The 15,000-nt window shown below is 39.8% G+C and overlaps 1 protein-coding gene across 8 annotated transcripts in view; it reads left to right on the forward strand.

Annotated features, from left to right (window-relative positions):
- The window catches only part of LOC122340985 (transcription factor 4-like), a 140,466-nt gene that overhangs the window by 75,589 nt on the left and 49,877 nt on the right, over nucleotides 1-15,000 (forward strand). For 7 of the 8 annotated variants that reach the window (XM_043234252.1, XM_043234249.1, XM_043234253.1 and 4 more), the window contains 2 exons: nucleotides 3,778-3,907; nucleotides 4,590-4,639. The exons of the other annotated variant lie outside the window; for it this stretch is intronic. In XM_043234252.1, coding sequence (XP_043090187.1) covers nucleotides 3,778-3,907; nucleotides 4,590-4,639 — 180 coding nt within the window. The remainder of the gene's footprint in view (nucleotides 1-3,777; nucleotides 3,908-4,589; nucleotides 4,640-15,000) is intronic. 8 annotated transcript variants of the gene reach the window in all.

The following is a 15,000-nucleotide window of genomic DNA, read 5'->3' on the forward strand; positions in this document are numbered from 1 at the left end:
CCCCCGGGTCCGAGGGGAACGGGCCCCCCGTGGGTCCTCCAGACCTGCAGACCGCGGGCCATTTAGCATGGACCGACCCGAGGAGATGGATGCTCGCGGGGGTCCTCATTCATCTGCTTCAGGCCTCCTGCTCTTTTTAGCCTCCCCGCTTCCCTCTGCACTCCTTCTTTCACGCGACCAACATCCATCTCCCTGCTCTCCTGCTTTCTCCACGCAACATTTCACCGCTCTCTCGTTTCTCCAGACTGAGTTATCGAAGCGCGTTTGCTATGAAGTTCGTTAGGACGGTTGCCGTTGGGTAAGAATCCAGAGCTATGGAGTTATGAATGAGAAACGACTTGAGAAATACTACACAGAATGAGAGGACGCAAAAGATTTCGATTCTTTGGTTTCTCCCGCAGACAAGATTTCATTAGTGTTTTGTGAGCAAAATCTCAGCAAATGCGAGTTTAGTGTGAGACGCTGTTGAGATCTGGTCTGAAACTCAACCAAAAAACGCTTTTCTAGTCTAGGATTCTTTGTCTTGTTTCCAGCCGAAATATCTAGAAATTCCGAAAGCAAGGATTTTCGAGACAATGTCTCGTTTTCAAAAAGAATTAAGCGAGTTTCTACCCGAAACAATCGAAATAATCTTGTTTTCTGTTTGAAATGAGATCATTTTGCTTGTTGACAAGGCAGTATTGTTTTTTTACTTGTCGGGATAATCCTTCTTGATTCAGTGATAAAAAATGGGATTCGTTTTTACTGATTTCATGAAGCTTCGTTTCTGTTTTATCTGTGGTTCAGGAGAAACATTTGAGACATTATTATCGATCGTTATTATCGATGCCTTCGATTGCAGACTTTGACAGATCTCTTCTGTCCGTTGCACGACGCAATCTTTAATCTCATTTGTGACTTTTTAAAATCCTGTGAGGATCATTTCCGTGTGCATCGCATATATTTACATTTTTTGGGGGATACGAGCGGATCTCGTGTGAGATTACCGGGGTGCGACTATCTGTTTAATTCTAGGAGAAGCAGTAAAGAGATACCGTTTGTGCTTTTTAACTCTATAATGATGACGTTTGACATGTGAGACATTGTCGAGATCTCTTCTGGGATCTCTTTTTAACCTCAATGCCTTCTACGAGAAGCCTTTGAGACGTTCGAGAGATCTCGTTTGTGATTTTGCTTTTTGTCTTGTTGCCTGCGCATAATTCGATTTTCGCTTTGCATACATTGTTTGCGCGAGTTCAGTGTGAAACGTCTCAAGATCTCTGGGTTATCTGATCTCTTTGGGGTCTTCGAGAAGCCTTCGAGACGTTAGAGAGATCTCGTTTGTGACGTTTTTTTAATTCTATTGTTATTTTTGGTTTGCGCGTTAAAGTATGAGGTCACTGGAGTCTCTATATGAGCTTTAGCATTTGAAAACATCGCGAAGATGTTAAAATATGAGATAACTGTGCTTGTTCAGTCTTCGAGATATTATAGAGAGCTCTTTGTGTCTGTGCGTAATTATATTTTCGGAGGCAAACATGAGTTCAGTGCAAAACATCGCCAAGACCTCTCATAAAATATAACCGTGGTTGTTTGGTCTCCTTGAATTCTACGAGAAGCGTTCGAGACATTACAAAGATCTCTTTTTTTTTTGCATAATTATACTGGTTGCGAGCTTCTTTGGTCTCTTTTTGATCTCGATGCATTCTCAGAGCATCCCTCTCACTTTCTCCTCTTTTTTTGTTTGTTGCACTTTTCCAATTACGTTAATGTCTTCTCGGTTTCTTGCAATCATCATTTGGTGGCCAGGCAAGCATGCGCCTGCTGTTATTACCGCGGCCCGGTAATCCTTCACGGGCGTCTTCAGGTGTGTGTCATTTATCTTTGTTAATATTTCCTCTGGATGCCAGCTGGGTACCCGTGCCAGCCGGCTCCCAAACTGGGCATGAGACTCCGATCGCGCCGGCCCGGCTCTTTTCCTCCGCAGTTGCGAGGCAACGGCGCTCGGGAGAAAGCGTCCGTCCCGCTGAAAATGAGACACTTTTGTTTTAGCGTCCCCCTCCTGCAAAAAGGAAAAAAACCTCCTTAAATGTGAGAGGGGGCGACTTATTTAAGACAAGGACTCTTTTGTTTTAGCCTGTGAAAGGCGGCAGACCCCGCTCGGCTCCGCGGGGAAGCCTGCGACCAGGGGCCGCCGCGTAATTGGCCTATTTAGCTTGTTTTGCATGTGAATGCGGCGCTAGTCAAGCATCGCTAAGTCTGTTGTGAGAGCTGCCGTCATTTGAATTCAGCTCAGCGCAAACATTCTCCCTACTTTATCACGTCCTCTAATGAGCCCGGCCCGGGACCCGGTTACCCCCCGAGTGTCCCTAAAAAGTTCGGGAGGAAGTTTTGATTGCGTCTGGCGCCCGGGTCTCGCGCTCTTTCGCGGATCGGACTTCCGAACATCCACCGTCCTTTCAGCTAGCTTTCTTTGAGCTCTCGTTAGCTGGGCTTGATTAGCAGGACAGGGTAATGATGGGAAGAGTTTGTGCGGGGTAAGTGCGCTTCGCTCGCCGGGACGCTGGATTGATGGATGATCTTCCTGAATTTGCATATATTCGGAAAAAGGCATGGCTCTGATTGTGAAGGTTAACTTTTATAATCCCAATTAAAGGCATTTGCGTTTACCTGTTTGTTTTTTTTAAATGTCGTGTGCTTCAATGCAACATCGCATCACGTTTTCTTAATGTTTGATGACATTCTCGAATATTTCTGAAGTATATTTGTCAAACTGGATTTCAGATGTCTTAACTTTTAATCCTAATTAAAGGCATTTTTTTTACTTTTTTTCTAAATATCTCGTGCTTTGATGGAACATCGCTGTGCTTTTTATCAGAAAGCATTTTCTGTTCGTACATTTTTTTTAAATTACGAAAGTCAGATGATCTTTTTAACTTTTATAAATCCCAATTAAAGGGCTTTGTTATCATTTTTTAATTGCCGTATTCTTTAATGAAATGTTGCATCGCTTTTTTGCATCAAAAAATTTCACTTTTGTGAAATTGTGACTCATCGTGAAGGTCAAATTGTATTTTAAATGTATAGAATTTATACTTGTTAAAATACCGTGCTTTAACTAAACATAGCAGTGCTTTGTCTCAAGCATCTCAAGCATCTGTCTGTGTATTTTTGCCATTTATGATGTTATTATGAAGGTCAACTTGTCTTTTTTAAACATCAAAATGGTTATATTTTTTTCAACTAAAGGCCTTAAGTTGCAAAACGCTGTTTGCTTTAATGCAGCATTGCGTCACTTTTTTTTAGCAAAACATTTGAAGCATCATTAGTTTTATATATGAGTGTGTGTGTGTGTGTGTGTGTGTGTGTCTGTTTGCACTGTATATACCTGCCATTTGTTGATTAAACCGTGTCTTTAATTATATAGGTCTTTTAAATACCACACACACACATATAAATAGCCCTTTTTATTTTTGGTAAAAAAACTACGCTTAAACACAACATTGCATCATTTTAGCACAAACTACGCCATTTCAAGCATCTGTTTGTATATCTCCGTCACGTTTTGAAAGAGCTTTATTCTGGGGACATTTCACGGACGATGAAAGAAAACCCCTTTTTTTTAATAGTCGTGCAGCGTTACTGAAGCTCTCTGATGTCTCCTGCCCGGGTCTCTGACGTCTGTCTCTGCTCGCGCTTAACTCCAGGAATGCGTGGCATCTTTCTGATTTTAATTCAGCGGTGAGTTTTAACCCGGCCGAGTGTCTCTAATGTGTGTGCGCTTGTGTTTGTGTCCAGTCGAGTCTCATGGGAGGCGAGGTGGGGATGGTCAGCCCGGAGACGGTGTCTCCCACCAAACTGGGCTCTCAGTATTACCAGCATTACGCAGGGAACCCGCGCCGAAGAGCCCTTCACAGCGACTCCATGGGTGAGCCTTCATCATCATCATCATCGTCAGCCGCTTTACTCACTCTAAAAAAGCTGCTCCGTTCTTGCACTGTCCGAAAGCTGTCTGCGCAACACTCAACCGCAATTAATATTACGGCAAAGGTGTTTGCATTTTTTCTCGGATGCCCGTGTTAAGTTATTTGAGTCCATAACTGCTCTTTAAAAAACCCCACGCTTTAATGACAACACTTCAATATTAGTTTTAGGTTTCGTTTATTTTGATGTACGGCCATTTATTTATTTCTTTTTAAAATGTAGTTGCATTTTTAATTCGCAGAAGCGTTTTTCCGTCGAACGCTACACAACAACGATGCACGAAAAAAAAAAAGGGAAAGATTTTTTAAAAAAAGTCCTTGCGTTTGTTTCATCATGTCAGGATCTCTCATGTCAAGAACACCTTTTCATTTGTTCTTTTCTAATCGCTCCTGTCAAAAAAAAAAAAAAACGGGCTTGCGGTGATTATCGATTTTCTCTCTTTTTGTGCTCTTTATTTGCGTTAACAATGCGTCAACCCTCGGGCCTTGAGGTGTCAACCTTCGGGGCGAATCACGCGCTTTTATTTCCGTCGGAAGCGCGCGCACACACTGTCTGTCACTTGCTGAAGCGTTTGGTGCGACTCTGCCCGTGTTAAATATCTCGCCCGTCTTTGTTTTTTTCTCCAGAAGTCCAGACGAAGAAGGTTCGGAAAGTTCCTCCCGGACTGCCCTCATCAGTAAGTCAGCGTTTTATTCACCTGAAGCCGCACGGAGCGCGCTAAAGGCTTCAAAGGGGGCGCGACAGCGTGTGTGAGGGTGTATTGTGTGCGGCGCGAGGCCCCGGGTGATGACGCTGGAATGTCCAAACTCCGAGCGGACCCCGCGGGACGCCCGGCCCGTATTGTGCTGAGATCTTTAAGAGCCGCCGGACGGTGTGAAGCCGATTCTCGCTCCGGTCCGGAGTGTGTCGTTCCAGCGCAGGTGTTTCTGACTCGTTAACGACACACACACGCCTGTGTGTGAGAGACCAATACCATTAGACGTGCTTACTGTGTGTGTGTGTGTGTGTGTGTGTGTTGATGGAAATCAGCTTTCGGTGTCTCAGTGTGTGAGAGAATTTGTCTTTCAGAGACCAGTCACACAATCATACTTTATAAATCTTTATTTTATTATTAAATATAGCAAATTGTACTTTTTGCAAAAACTGAGATCATTTTTATTTGCTTCCCATAATTGTTTTTCTTATCCGCACGAATCCGGTCACAGATAAGAGCATAAGAGCAGCGGACAAAAATACACCATACAGGTCAAAATGACACATTTTTCTTTTATGACAAAAATCGGTATATATTCGAGTTATATCATTTCTGATCGCTGATTTCAGATTTTCAGTTGCATCTATCAAACCATACGTTAATGCACAGCTTATTTATTCAGCTTCTCAGATATTCGGATGATGCATTAGTTTCAGTTTTAAAAAATGACCCTTATGGACGGTTTTGTGGGCCAGGGTCGCAAATAATATTTCAATGAAAACAAAAATGATCGTTTATGTACAATCGTGCAATTAGTTATCATCATTGGTATATGATGATAGTACTAATAATATATGATGGAAGTATTGCATTTAGTGCTTATTTTTCTCACTGAAATCACCGTTTCCTAATTCATCTGCACACATCGTCCCTTTATTAGCGAAAATGCACAGAAATGATTTTGCACGAGCATTTCAGGAAATGATTGATATCGCAGCCGTTTCCGATTTCTCTAAATCCCACGTGAAAGAGCTGCGCTGCGATCTCTGCATTATTTGATGCTGTTTTGTGCAACGCATGCACCGTGCAAAAAAAAAAAAAAAGTCTTTCTTAGCCGGAGGTTTTTTTTTTTTTTTGCACGAGAAAGATTCTGTTTTGCACGGTTTTGCCGTTCGTCAGATGTTTCCGTACGACGAGGTTCTCCCGCTCCTGCTCGCCTGCGCTCACATCGGATTGTTTAAAGTATACAGCGTTAATTAAATTAAGTTTGGTCTAGCAGAATGCTCAGTTGGGACGTGATCTCTCCGGCACCGATCCATTTGCTGAGCTTTTCCTCCCCCTTCAGGCCGCAAACGGCACTGCGTCGTGAGTCCAGGGCCCCGCTCCTTCGGCTTGTGCTGCTTATTTCGCCGTGGCTTTCTTCAAATATTAGGCATGATTTGAAAATGCATTTTCGTGTTGGTTGCACCGAGAGCGAGCTTGGAGTGCTATGGACGGACGCTGGAGTGTTTGTGGTGATGTTGTTGTTTTATAAAGATGAATCGCCCGTCTGCGTGTTTTAATAAGCCGGAACAGCGCAGGTTTATGGCAGTAAACACACTTTAGTGTTTTTTAATTGTGCTCTTGTGGTTTTCGCTGCCATGCGAGAGCATATGCCCCACAATGACATCTACTGACAATAGAGCCGAGTGTGTGTGTGTGTGTGTGTGTGTGTGTGAGTTCATTCGGTGAGTTTGTTCATGTGGTTCTTTTAAATGAACAGGTTACACCCTTTCATGTTCATTAGAACACGATTTCACAAAAACGCCATATTTCGTTATCGTATTCAAGATAAGAAGTCTTAAATCTGTGCATTAGCTTCAGTATTAATACTTTATGATCGCTTTCCATGCAAATTCATAAATAAACTACTATTAAGAGTTTATTTGAATCGAAATGCATTTGCACATGTGAATCTGATAAAAATAAAAAAATGTTTATTAATCAAAATATATTTCAAATGTGATATTGCCATATTCAAAAGAAATAAATAAGACATTGCATTGTGCAAAACCAGCCCGTTTTCAATGAAATTCTTCATTTCTTTTGCTTTCTTTAGAATATGACTATTTTCAATCAATATTCTCATTTGATTGTCATCCGTGTGCTTCTTTTCACATTTAAATAATGAATGCAAATTATATGTATGAATTATATAACGTAATTCATAAATAAATGAATAAAAAAATAGGCAGGAAACTAAATACTACCATGATCTATAAATGCATTACAATTAACATAATATTTGAATACGCTACTATGTATTTTCTTTCCATTTCAGTAATGAAATTTAAGGTTAATTGTTGCAATGCAATAATAAAATGAGAAATTAGTATTTTTTTTTTAATATCACTCGTAGTGATTTTGTCATTTTTATAGCTAGATGTAAATTATCTTTCTTTTTATAGTTTTTGAGGTGAAACATTGACATGATCTTGACAGGTTCTGTTCGTGTCGCAAAATACAGTTTTACGTGAGGACTCTGTGTCTGAGGTTTCGTCGGACATCGGCGAACGCACAAAAAAACACCCAGCATGCACGAAACACAAGTGAAGCCGGTTTGTGTCGCCGATGCTCTGAGAGCGAGAGCGATTGGGGGGGGGGTCAGGTGGGTCTCCATGGCGACGGGTTGAGTGACAGGTAGCGGACGGAGCAGTGTGCAGACGGAGGTAAGACTTTGGCCGCGGCCCAAAACTCAGCGAAAGAAAGAAACAGCCTCCCGCACCAGCTGTCGACAGCGTTTTTGTTGGAACCCGAGTGTGAGAACCCTGTTTAAAGCCGACCGAGTGTGTGTGTGTGTGTGTGTGTGTGAACCCCGCAGAACCTCGCCGTTTTGGACCACGTCTTAATGAGCATGTGCTTGGTTTTCTGTGCGAGATTTGTGAAATATTAGCGGACAACCGGGTGTCATTTGCTAGTTTCCTGCAGCTATGTTCCACTGACACAGACGAAGTCGATTTCACGATCATAAAGAATTCAAAAAGGGGAAATTACTAATTTCGGCGCGATCTCGTAACTTTAATTAGTGTTTAGGAATAATTCAGGCAAAAATGAACGCGCTGTCATCATTTACTAACCCTCAAAGCCCTAGTGACCTTCTTTTTTTCACGTAGAACACAAAACGAGATATTTATCAGAATGTAAACGCTGCTCTTTTTTCCATTCAGTGAATGAGGATGTAAACGGAGCTTCAAAAAATACAAAAAGTGCCATAAAATTGCAATTCAATTGATTTATGTCTCTCTTTCTTATATATATATATATATATATATATATATATATATATATAAAAGCAAAAACAAAGATATTTAGGAGCATGTGAAAGCTGCTTTTTTACATTTAGTGAATATGGAGGTAAACGGAGGCATACAAGCTTCAAAAATGGCAATCCATTTGATTTAGGGCTTTCTTTCTTCACAGTAGATACGAATGTGAATGCTGCTCTTTTCCGTACAGAGAATGTGGATGTGAATAAAAGGTTCCGAAACGACATTAATCAAAATAATCGTATTGCAAATATGACAAAATCATCATGCAACTAAAAAGTTCATTTTATGTTTTCCGTACGACCACGGCGGATGTGAATGGATGCATTTGAGATAAAAAGCATGACCAAAGAAAGACATTTTCCGTATGTCTTGTGCACGGTTTTTTAGACGTAGCTCTCATATGATCACAAAAGCATCAGTAGTTAATTTGAGCCACGCGCTTTATTCCAAGTCCACTTCAGTATACGTGAAAATACATATTCCGTATAAAGAGTATGGACGTAAATGGAGGCATTTGAGCTCCGAAATGGGGGAAACGCATTATAATTATTGCCGTTATAGCGCTCTAATGATTCATATTCATACTCGTTTTCAAGCACGCTTTGAATAAATGGAAAAGAGCAGCGTTGACATTCTGATAAATGTCTGCGTTTGCTCTCCACCGATGAAAGAAAGGCCGAGGGCGAGTAAGTGATCTTTTTCAGCCGAGCTGTCCCTTTCGTGGTGATTTTTGGTGAGTTTCGGGGTAAATGCTTGCTAACGTGTAAATAAACTCCCCTCGATTCACCTGTCAGCCCGTCCAGGAAAGAGAAGCTGAGAGAATGTAGCAGTAAATGATCTCATGGTGGGATTTTTTGGCTCCTTCTTCATCTTCTTTTTTTTTTTTTTTTTTTAAGCGAGTGGAAAGAAATAACAGAAACAGCTGCGTGCGTCTGGCTGCGGCCCAGCGGAGAAAAATCCTCCGTATGAAATAAACGGTCCGATTTCATTCAGTCCTGCCAAAAAAGCAAGACGCGAGCATATCGGAGCCACGTCCCCGCGTCCCTTCGTTTGCTGAGGGAAAAGGCCAGCGCCGTGTTTCTCAAAGGTTTCTGTGTCGTCTATAAATAGAGATTTGTTTTTTTGAGGCGCGCCACGGACAGCTGGATTTCTTCTCTCGAGATCCGAGGAAAATATTCACCATTTCACCGTTTTAATTTCTTAAAACGCTCGCAGATTTGCAAGATATCACATATCAAGTTTGCAGAAGTTGCATGGATATCCTAATATTATTAGTTGAGTGATTCCAATTTTTTTTTTTACTTGACATCCATATTAATATTTTTTCGCTTTTTCGCTTATTCTTTTCTATTCGTTTACCTCCATTTACGTTTTAGTGGTTTTTATTTTTACCTGACATGAATAGTTTTATTTGCACTGATATATCTTTTTCATTTGACATCACTGTTATGTTTACTTGCATGAATATCTGATTTTTTTTTTACTTGCATTGATATTCTAATATTTTTTAAATGAAGGAACATTCAGATATTTTTTACCTGAATGATTTTATTTTATTTTATTTGCATGAATATCCTTTTTTTTTTTGCATGAATAGGTATGTTAGATATACATATATATATATATATATATATATATATAGATAGATAGATAGATAGATAGATAGATAGCTATTATTCATAAAATCTCTTCTGATCTCAGTATAAACTTTATATGTCGTCCACATTAATTTTATGCAATTATTGCCTCCTTTGTATCTATTTTAATTTCTCCTCAGAAATGTGAGAACACCGTAAACTAAAACCCCCGAGCGATATTGTTTTCCTCTGTCCGTCATCACATTCTTTCCACATTCCCGTCCTCGGTTTTTCCTCGTCCTCATCCCTCCATCCTCTCCTCCAGCGCAGCATCTGTTTCTCTCTTCACCTCCGCGGCGGCCATTTCACGTCGATGTCTTGAGCCCTGTTTGTTTGTGCTGTTTACAGAGAACTTCGGCTCAGATAAAACCCGTCTCTCTCTCTCTCTCTCTTTCTCCCAGACGTTCCCAACATTCCCGTCAGGAAATATTTGGCAGAAACGGCACATCCGTGCGAGCAGATGCAGTCATGTTTGCTGATCACCGATATGATTTAGTTTTGCGTAATGACAATATCCGATATATTGCACATATTAATGTGCGTTGATCTGTCTTTTATGATCACAAATCATTCAGCTGGAATTTATTATCTTAATTCTAATATGTTTTTCAAAGCGGAAGTGAACTTTTTTGATATCTTGGGAATCTCAGCGCCGCTGAAATGTTCTTTTTGTTTTAAATGTTGTGAAAATCGTCTTCGTTCACGCTTGTCTTCTGGTTTCTGCCGTTTATTGCGGTGAAACGTGAATCTTGTGCTGAAATATAGAACTGAACTTTATAGAACTTCTCTGATTGGATGAGTCACTTTATATTGTTGATAAACACACTTCTGTGACTCACATTCGATATTAATGCAGCAACACACACGCGAACGGAATATAATGATACAAATAAACATACATTCCAGCAATCAAACCAGGAGAAGTGTGTGTGTGTGTGTGTGTGTGTGTGTGTGTGTGTGTGTGTGTGTGTTAAAGCTGAGATGAGATCCAGGAGAGAATTATATGAACCAGGTCCTGTGTGTTTTCCATTGAGCAATGCACAGAGGAAATGAAGTCAGTTTCCTGTGTGTGTGTGTGTGTGTGTGTGATCTCAGCTCCAGCTTCAGAACCGATGTGGAATGCTCTCTGCACATCTCTGCCAAATCACTGTCTGTTTCTGCACATTTATTTCTGCGTGGAACAGTTTTCGGGGTGATATCGCTCACAAATGTCACGGCTGATTTTAAGGCGATGATGCACTTGTTAATTGGCTAAAAACATCGATTCATTTTTGGACAAATGTGTCCGAGTTAAAGTGTGTTTTATTACCCAGTGGCTTTGGATGCAGCAGGAACACATGAGAGTGTGTGTGTGTGTGTGTGTGTGTGTGTGTGTGTGTGTGTTGAAATGCGTTTTGTGTTGCATTGTATATGATCTCAATCTATTTTATAGTAATATTCTGGCTTCTTACTTACAATATGGCAACAAAATAGTCAGAAATGACCTGAATTCACTAGTGCGCATTTTTAGAAAAATAAATAATATTTAACCTTAAACGTTCTTTTCAAGATCTTTCATATGCATGGATATTTTAATGTTTTACTTGCATGAATGAATATAGATTATACTAATAATATATTTAAAAAAATACAAATATATATATATATATTGTTTTTTAATTGCAGAAATGTCTTTTTGTCTTAAATATATATATATATATATATATATATATATATATATATATATATATATATATTTTTTTTTTTTTTTTTTTTTTTTTTTTTTTTTTTGCATGAATGTATTCCCAATTTTTTTATACCTGCATTAACATTTTTATTTGCATGAATATTCTAATATTCTAGGATATATCTAGGAATATATCTAGGATGCAGCTGTAAACTCGTGTTCTGTCCGTGAGATCTGTACGTTCAGACTCAGAGCAGACAGGTAATGTATTTAGTCTTGTTTTTGGCCTATTTTATTTGTCTGGGGCACGGAGCTGCAGAGGAGGACATTGCCCCAGGTGTCCCAGCATGCACTGGGGGAGAGCGGGGCCAAAACTGCTGACAGCCGCAGCTGTAGAGAGAGAAACAGTTCATATCAGCTAAACCCCCGAACCCATGAGCACCATCTCCCCTCACGACTGGAGCTGCATCAGCTAATGAATGCTGGGAAACCGACATCCAGCATTGTTTATGTAGAGCTGGAGCTCAGATGGGAGACTTCGATGAAGCATCGGCTTTTGTTCTGTTCCTCAGGAAACAGACACGATTGAGTCAGTATTTCATTCGACGAGAAATGATTGAGTCCATATTGAGAGCGCAGGTTTTTGATTTTGATATTTTTTGTCATAATTTTGTCTTGTAATTGAAATGTTTGACCTCGTCATTTTCGCTTGCACAGCATCTCATAATTGACGTTTCGTTTCATTTTGACTTCTTATCTCACAGTTAATACCTTTATCTCATACTTATCATAAGTTTTGACTTTATCTCATGATATTTATACTTTACTCTTATAATACGGTATTTCATTTTATTTCACAAACGTCCCTTATTATCCCCATTTTGTCTCATTTATCACTCACTATCTCGTATTTGAATTTCTCGTAGTTTTTGCTTATCTCATAATTTCCACTTCGTTCGATGAGCTAATAATCACCGCTTAGCATCTCTTAATGTGGACATATGTCACGAATGAGGCTTTCCATACTTTCCACCTCATAAATTCAGACATTGTTTCTCATGATTACGACTTTTTTTTTATCGCATAACGATGATTTAGTGAGACGTCTGGTGAAAACGGTCTTCCGTACCGATTCAGGCTCCTCTTAGCCGTTCACGGGGAACAATTGAGATCTCGTCGGTGATTTTTGAGTATGGAAGCGGCTCGTGACGATCTTGAACTGTAACAGCCGAGAGAGAGAGAGACAGGAAGGACGCGCGGCTGCTGGCGAGCACCAGAGCAGCACCAATCAAAGTGTGTCGTTCGGTGTTACTCTGAATGCATTCCCCCCACGTACAGCGAGCCAAGAGCCAAAAGAGGCCTGCTTCGCCGCGACCCAGCATCCCCGGCTCCCGCTGGCACGGGTTCAGAGGAGCCGCTCGTGGGGGAAGGTCTGCCGAAGCCTTTCATTCAGTCACTCCTGCTTCTGTCTGATTCCACTCATACCCTTTATATATCAAATACAGCAGTCAAATCAAATCCGCCCCGTTCCACCAAGCTGAAAAATCACCTCATGAACAGCGAAGGAGCTAATGGAGATTCGCAATATCGGAAAAGGACGGCGTGCTTGTAACAATACACCGAATCATGTTGGGTTATCGCAGTCGTAATTATGAGACGGCTTCAAACGAGGTCAAAATGAGTATTAGAAAAGATCTGAGATGAAAACATCATTATGAGACGCTCAGTTATTTATATGAGATCGAAAAAAGTAATGATGACATCAGATTGTGGTCAAATTAAGATTGAGATAAAATGAGATGGAAAGACTAAATTCTAGCAAGTCTAAATTATGATAAAAACGCAATTTCGTCAAGTCAAAGTCAAGTCATAAACTTGGCCTCCATGTAAATGGAATTATGATAAAATGTCAAGAATATGATAACATATTTCTCAAAAAAAGTTATGAGATACTAAGACGTAATTATGAGATAAAAGGTCCTAACTATCACGTGCACATGAGTCTTAAGTGTGATTTTAAATAAAGCCAGTTATGGTAAAAGGGTCTGATATTAAAAAAAATTATCATTATGAGATAGTAAAACATGACTGAGATTAAAAATCGTAAATGAATGATAAAGTGTCAACAATATAACAATAATTCTTTAAAAAGGTCTGACGTCGATCAAAATGATAAAATATACAATAAGACAATGATGTCAAAAATATGAGATAATTATAATTATGATATAAAAACGGTGAGATAGTGACAAATCATGGATTTATGGGGTTATTAATCAAAATTATAAGTTTAAAGGTCAAAATTGTATTATAAAAAAATAATTATGAGATAGTAAAACGTGATTGGAGATTAAAAATCGTGAATGAATGAAAAAGTGTCAAAAATATATCAATAATTTTTTAAAAAGGTCTGACGTCGATCAAAATGATAAAATATACAATAAGACAATGATGTCAAAAATATGAGATAATTATAATTATGATATAAAAACAGTCAGAAAGTGACAAATCATGGCTTTATAAGTTATTAATCAAAAGATAAATGATGAGATGCTGAGTCTGTTTACGTCTTTAAAGCTCAACTAACTGGCCGTGTGTTCTGGGTCCGAATGTGTTTGTGTTTCTGCTCGCATCCCATAATGCCTTGCACATGGCGAGGCTGATGTCGGGCAGGTAGCAGATGTTAGCAGCCCTTTAACCAGACCCAGAGTCTGAGAACGAGTGTGTGTGTGTGACGCTGTGATGTCCTGAGGCTGCGGCGGCCGTGGCCCATCTGCACGGACTCACAACACACACACACACACACACACACACGCGCGCGCGTTCATAAACACTACATCACGCAACGCGCAAAGCACACCCGAGAAGCAACAGGCTGTTAAAAGGAGGAACTTCTAGCGGGCGAAGTTTTCTTTCTCCCGTTTTTTTTGTGCTCTTTTTTTAAAAAAAATATTTTCAAATGTTCTGTTTGTGCCGAAATCACAGAATCACCATAAGGGCTGCTTTGCATTTTTAATTTAGTAACTAACATATGAATACATTTGCATATTAATTAGTTGCAGATTAAATCATGCATACATAATTGCCTCCTTACTGTGTTTAATGTTTGTTAGAATCTGTAGTCGGAGCCGTCAGAAGACTGCGATTGGACGAAGTCCTCGGACGTGTTTGAGCCGCTGAAATACCAACATTTGCCGAATTTACTTGACGCTTTTTTTTTTTTTTTTTTTTTTTGTGCCTAAATAACTGTCTGTCTCTGCGACTGTGTGAATTAACTCTCGCAGACGGGTTCATTAGAGCAGACGAGGAAACAGTATCAGTGTCTCTCTCTTCCCAAACATTCTGAGTGTTGTGTTCGTCTTTAATGAAGACGTGGATGTATCTCAGTGTAACGATCAGCTTCTTCAGATATCGCCGCTGTTTTTCTTTCGGTCTGGACTAATTATTCCTTGGTAATTTGTTTACATTATCCGCACGTTATTTTTTTATACCAGAAACGACACCTTCCCACGACTCTCAGTATCTGCAGTGATCGAGCTCATTAGATCGCCAGCTCGACAAGTTTCTATATTCATATACATTTCTCCGTCTGAGAAACAACAAAACAAACCTGCAAGAAACTAAATGACTTTTTTTTTTTTTTTTTTTTGTCCTGTTTATTTCAGCACGAAGCCCTCAGATTTTTTTAGTTAAGATTTATGCATCTGTTTTTCATTTATTGACGTAATTTCA

The sequence above is a fragment of the Puntigrus tetrazona genome, unplaced genomic scaffold (assembly GCF_018831695.1).
Source record: "Puntigrus tetrazona isolate hp1 unplaced genomic scaffold, ASM1883169v1 S000001111, whole genome shotgun sequence".
Classification (NCBI taxonomy): Eukaryota; Metazoa; Chordata; class Actinopteri; order Cypriniformes; family Cyprinidae; genus Puntigrus; species Puntigrus tetrazona.